General features: G+C 36.2%; 1 protein-coding gene across 1 annotated transcript in view; it reads right to left on the bottom strand.

Moving 5' to 3' along the window:
• Positions 1-1,317: 1,317 nt before the first annotated feature.
• Positions 1,318-6,401, bottom strand: part of KCNN2 (potassium calcium-activated channel subfamily N member 2) — a 131,712-nt gene continuing 126,628 nt past the window's right edge. The window contains exons 11-12 of the mRNA XM_040540892.1: positions 6,144-6,213; positions 1,318-4,176 (exon numbers count right to left, since the gene is read on the bottom strand). Coding sequence (XP_040396826.1) covers positions 3,889-4,176; positions 6,144-6,213 — 358 coding nt within the window. The 3' untranslated portion in view covers positions 1,318-3,888. The remainder of the gene's footprint in view (positions 4,177-6,143; positions 6,214-6,401) is intronic.

Raw genomic sequence — 6,401 nt, 5'->3', positions numbered from 1 at the left:
CATTGTATCAATGTCTATGTATGATCTGACATAGAAAGAGTCTTACAAACTGATCACCAGTTAAACAGTTTGCCTACCACCCATCTTTGACCTCTCATTATGACACTGATTCAGACCCATTCTAGGAAACCATGGTTTTTGAACATCTCACGAGGAAAGGTATGGAGTTCTAGAAGATATTCAGGGATCCTAAGCTGGTTGCTTAACTTTTAAACAGAGAAGTCCTTTCTGTATCAGATCCATCTTTATGGCGACATGGGAGGTAAAGAATGGCTGAGTTGCATGGGTCTCTTCCAGGAAGATCTGCAGGCTTATAAAAGATAACAATTTGGATAATTAAGAACCAAAGAGGAATTTGCAAGTTATTTATGCTGTGGAAGTATTATTCTGATCCTGCAAAGACTTAAATGTAACTAAAAAAATACTATTTAAATCAATGTACTTAGTACATTGTACTTAGTACAATGTACTAATTTATAAGCATGGTGAATGGGCCTACTTGTGATCTTACATTCCAGTCTTTACAGCCAAGGTATCTTTGCTAAGTGTCATTAAAAATGCAGCAGTTAGCAACATGACTCAAAAGTAACTGATAAATTGAATTAGTACCTGGAACACAGTGAAAAAGACATGTTCAATCACAAGTGAAAGCTGAATTTTCCAATCAGTGAAGAGGGATATGCACAAAGCTTTTCAACTGTAACACAGGAAATATGCTATGTGGTCGGAGAGGGATTCCTTGTCATTTGTAAGTGATCTTTCAAAGAAAAATCTAAGAAAAATCTATGTTCAACTACACAAGCAGTTTCAGAGATCAGTCATAGTGATACTTTTCCTTTTGGTTAGCTGATATGCAGAACATGGGGAAAGAGTCTGAGTTTCAGAAATAAAAAATCAGTAATGGAATTTGTGGTACAAGACTCTAATAAGGAAAGATGAAAGGGAATTTTGTATTAGGAGTCAGAAAATTAAACCCATAGTACTTTGTGCTCTCCTGAATGTAAGGCTGTATATGTATTGTCTTGGATTGGATTCAAATGAAGTACTTTAAGTGCTTTGCAAAACCAGGTATTAGAAGAAAAGACTCATCAGTACAAAAAATGCAGATAAAATATCTGTAGTGATCTTTAGAGAGAATTAAGAAATTGTACTGGAATATTCCACGGTGTCATCATTTGCTGTTTGCTTTAAAAACCAAGACAGAAATCCAAAAGAATTTGGCAGACTGTTATAGAACCCGACTGATGGGGATAGTCACATCACATCTATCAGCCCTGCCTGCATAAAGCCACAGCAAGAATTTAGTTGGTTTGGTTGGTTTGGTCTCCTGTGTCCTAATGGGTAACACAAAACTGAGAGGTCAAAGATGACAGTAGGTCTCTCACATCAGAATAAACCAGCTCAATACTTGCAGACAGATCTTAAGTCAAACTTAACTCTGAATGATTGGCAAGAATTTTCAATATGGAACTACAGTTCTTTTAAAATCCCACTGTACAACCCAGAGGAGAAAAAGGGAAAAAAACAGTTTAAAATATAAAAAAGATGTTGTAAGCAAGAAAAGAGCTAGTTCACACTGACAAGACAAAGAAGGATGCATTTAAACTACAGCACACATATTTCACTTTCAATGACAGAAAAACATTCTTAAATTAAACACAAAAAATGGGAGAATGAGAAAAAGAAAAATATTCAAGGAAGAATTCTACAACTTGACTACTAAATTCCAGTATTATTAATCACTACTTCTAATTCTACCAACAGGATGAAGAAGGTGGGCTCATGACCCTTCAAAATCTCACCCAGTTTAGGACTAGCAAAGTATTAGCACTATATAATATCCCCTTTTTTTTTTTTTTTTTGTCCTTTGGTAACTGAGAGAGATGAACATCACAAAAACAGAAAAATCCCCAAAGCAGAACTGCAAATACTGCACATACAGCTTATTATTTCCAGTCACAAAATACCACAGTCTATAAGGAAGGCACTCTAAAGGTATGCAACTGTGCTGCTCATCCAGGGGGGAAATACTGCAAAGTCATCATCTTTCTCAAAGACATAAAAGTGCTGGAGAAACACGTGAGCTTTTTATAAACAAGCAATGCCACTGTATGTAACTTACATCTATCTATTATATTTTGTACCAAAAAAAAAGAAGAAAAAAAAAAAAAAAGGCAAACCATTTATTATAAATAGGCCCAAAGTGTCTGCTGTTTTTCAGATTCTGTACCTGGCTTGGGGAATCTCGGGAGCTTGCAGCGAACCACTCCCCTGCCTTATCTAGCACCACGCTGCCCTGACTTTCTCTACTACTGTCCTCCCTGGCTACTGCTACTGACCAGAACTCACAAACTTCTGTAGATTATCATCATTTCCTTCAACATGCACATTAGTTACATCTAGACAGATGTAGTACTCCTTGGAAACAGTTAGCCATACCTACTTGTTATACTTAGCTATTGTGTCACCTTTCACTGTAAATTAAGAGGGGAGGGCGCAGGGCTAGTATATTTTATAAATATCAAATATGATAAAATATTTTATGGAGTCTTATAACTTCCTGCTTATAAATAGAAATCAAGAATGCAAGTTGCATGTGCTGAGCATTTAAGCTTACCTAGGTTTGCTACTCTGGAATATAAACAAGGAGAAAAGTCAGCCAGAACTTTTTCACAAACATGTACACTATGCTTTGGTTTCTCAAGAAAGACCTTATTATCTCCGCACGGAAGTAAAATAGTACGGATACCCCACTCACATAACTCCGGTCTACAGCAGGTTTACTACAATTTTTTGGAAATATTGTTAAAACTTTCTTGCTAAACTTGACGGCATAGCAGAAACCACAGGGATTATCTAAACATAATGTATACAGGACGTTGTGCTGCCATCACACAAGCTTGTACACTCCAACTCTGTGTGTCAGTTATTCACTCCAGAAACATTAAGTACAAAAAAAGGAAGCAGAGAGAGTTAGGAGCAACCCAATATTTCCAAAACCTAAGTAGCATTAATGGGAGACTTCCAGCTTGAAAGTGATGCTTCTGTCTTGACATACTTACCCGGAGTAATTATGAGACTCCAAATAAATGAACAGGACCCTTCCTGTGCTTTTTGCACATCAGCAGCTTTACAAATAGTCAGTTTAAAAGATCTTTGCCATGGGCATGGCATAAATAACTTTATATACATATATATATATGTATATGTATTATCTATGTGCGTGTGTACAAATGCGTGTTAAACAAAAGCCCTAAGAAGATCTTAAAAAACCCATAGCATACTTCTTAACTCATTTTCTAGGATAAGCTATGTTTTTAAGTAATCCCTTCAGAAACTGAAGCTGTCAGTGACCTTCTAAAATGACTATACGTTATTCAGCACACTGTTAGATGAACACTGATTTTTTTCCCCCTCCACTGCAAGCAAAGTTTAGTGAATTGGTTTTCATACTGAGGGATAATGATTAAGCTTCAATTTTGTTTCTTAAATGTTTACAATTAGGCCTTTTGATTGTGAGCTTTTAAAAAAAACTTTTAAAGTCCAAGTAACCAAGCAACTATGTGCAGAAATTAACATTTTTATTATATTATATATTGTAGTAGTAAAGTTTGTTTGAAGTGCATGAATAAAAAGTTAGTGAAATTACAGGAGGAACAATCTAATATAGCAGTAATAGGTGCATTCACTGTGCATCTGAGAGGTGGATGGGGGAAAAAAAAAAGAGTTTTCACTCATTTTGGCCTAAAACATTGTGTTCAGGTTTCCAGGATTCTGACATCAGAACCCAGATAACACTGGTTAGAACCATAGGGCTTTACAATAAAAGCTAAAATATTGACCATATGATGGCAAGAAGTCTTTATTTTGTGGTTAACTTATTCTCTTCTAGCTACTCTCTGATGAAGTTGGTGGTGCTGTGGATGAGGATCTCCTTCTTCTTGACAAAGATCGTGATCGTTCAGCACTGTAGGCAACATGCTTATCATAATTTTGTATCTGAGCCTCGAGGAAATCCCTCTGTTGCTGGCTGATTGTCTGGCTAATCAGTCCAGGTAGAGCTTGAATACTACCAATTAAAGTTTCCAGTTTAGTTTCCAGAGTAACAATTCTCTTCTCAAAATCTTCACTTCTTTCATTTAAGTCAGAAATCATGTCATACATGATGTTTTGAGTCTGAAAGTAGAAGGATGTAAACAAAGGCTTAGATAGATCTTACAAATATTGTAACATGCAGTAAAATCTACAAGGGTTTGAAAACACTTTTGTACTCCACAAGGAAAAAAAAAATATATGAATAAATAAATAAAAAGATATAGCCTTGTGAAATAATTTGCATGTAAATTCAGAACAAGCTTTTTACTAACTCTGTTGAGCAGAAACATAACACATTTTCAGTAGCACTTTGAATGCCAAGATCTAAATGAATTAGACAATACAGCAGACCTTTTTTTAGAAGTTCAGGTGCTTAGAAATGCACCGTGCCAAGAAACAGTTAGTTGTGTAAACCCTGAGAAGACTCATGTGCCACAGCAGTGATGCATCCTTGACTCTTCGGCATTTTCTCTGACTTTAAACACCTTTGTACTTTTAAGCAGAACACAGATTTTGTTCCTTTGATTCCTCCTTAAACTGACCAGGTTTCCTTGAACTGGCTGTAACAAAAGTAGTTGGGTGGGCTGTTTTTGAACTGCAGTACAAGGAATAAAAGCTGAATTGTACATTCCTCTGCTTCTGTGCTCCCCTGTCCATTTGTGCACTGCAAAACCGTATTTGGTTACAGAAAGTATATAGGGGGAATTTTAAATGCCATAGAGGTCAATAAAAATGTAATCTGAAACATGTTACTTCACAGGGACTGTCACTTTTTTGCCACTTCCATTAGTTTTTCTTGCCATTGAGGCAAGAAAATGGTTAAAAATGACTTTCTCCCTCTTGTAGACTGAGACTTCAGATTAGACTTAAACTAAAGTTAAAACTGCATGTAATTCAGTAGACAAACTGGCTGAAGTTTATAAACCATTCAAAGGGAATGAAAATTGAAAGGCTGACTGCCTGAAGCATAAAGCATTTCACTATCAAGTGAGTGTTGACAACCCATTTCTCTGCCCCCAATTTCAAGATGCCAGCATATTACTTGAAGGCAAACTATTCTACATTAAATAGTATGTGAAAATTCCTTATTAACTACTAGAAACCATAGAGTGAAATGTATTTTCAGCAAGTGAAGCTGCCAGGTGGTTTTCTAAAGCAAAAGGGAAAGGAATGCTGAAGAATTTAATCTTTGCCTTGATGGTGTAGTTTAAATGGAGGCAGGCCTTGAGATGCCTGAAACGGGTGTACAAGAAACCCTTAGGTAAAACCAATGGAAGCTTCTAATATAGCTTCAAATTAAGATCCTTAAAAGTTATATATTGAGGTTTAATGTGAAACCTGGAATGCTCTCAGCTCAACCCTGATATTCTCTTGCAATTATACACATATTAAAAGAAAAAAAAAAAAAGCCAGCAACAATAGACAAGCAGTTTGCAACTTCACTTATCTCAAAGGGCTGAAGAAAGATTAATGAACCCTTACCCTTACGATTTATCAGCAAAGGAGGCAGCTATTGTTCATTATAAAAATGTGGATCAAATGCAGACCTAAACCAACTTATCCAATGTCGCTGCTTCATATGAAAATAGGAACAGAAAACCAGAACCTTCAATTTCAGCCTGCCTACTATGATTCTTCACAGCAAACACACTGTCACTGGACAGGTAACCCCTTTACTACACAGCATTACACTACTACAGCCTAGCCACAGATCAGGACTTACCATGATCACTGCAGTCACCTCATCAGGTGACTCTTCACCTCATCAGCAGTCAGGATCACTCTCTTGATTGTGAAATCTTTCTCAAATATGAACCCCCACCCCCAAAAAAAATAAATGGTGCATTCAAAATTTGGTCAGGGTCATAAATGTTTCATTTAATGAGTGTCAACCTAAAACAGATGCATATTTTCATTTTCTGTAAATAAAAGCAAAAACAAAATACAATACTTGTCAACAATACCTGCATGTACAATGCATATTTTCACTTTCAAATTCTTCCATTTTGAAAGGAATAATGTTAAAACAAGAATAACTGCCTACTAACCTTTGCCAGGTCCACCAATGTGTTGGCTTGATCATTCAGTTTCCTTTGTTCCATTTTTACACTTCTTAATCTAAAAAGTGGAATCTTAAGTCAGATTTGTGTGTGTGTGTAGTCATGCAAGGATTTCTAAAAAGCATGCATAAAATTTACAAGAACAAATAACTGCATGGACAATGCCTTGAGTACTTTGTGTAAATTCAGAATTGGTCATGTGCCTGCTACAATGAGAAGCATGCTTCTTCAACACCGCAAAAAAGG

This window comes from Cygnus olor, chromosome Z, assembly GCF_009769625.2.
Source record: "Cygnus olor isolate bCygOlo1 chromosome Z, bCygOlo1.pri.v2, whole genome shotgun sequence".
Classification (NCBI taxonomy): domain Eukaryota; kingdom Metazoa; phylum Chordata; class Aves; order Anseriformes; family Anatidae; genus Cygnus; species Cygnus olor.
Note: the sequence above shows the minus strand (reverse complement) of the source record. Positions and strands in the feature narration are given on the sequence as shown.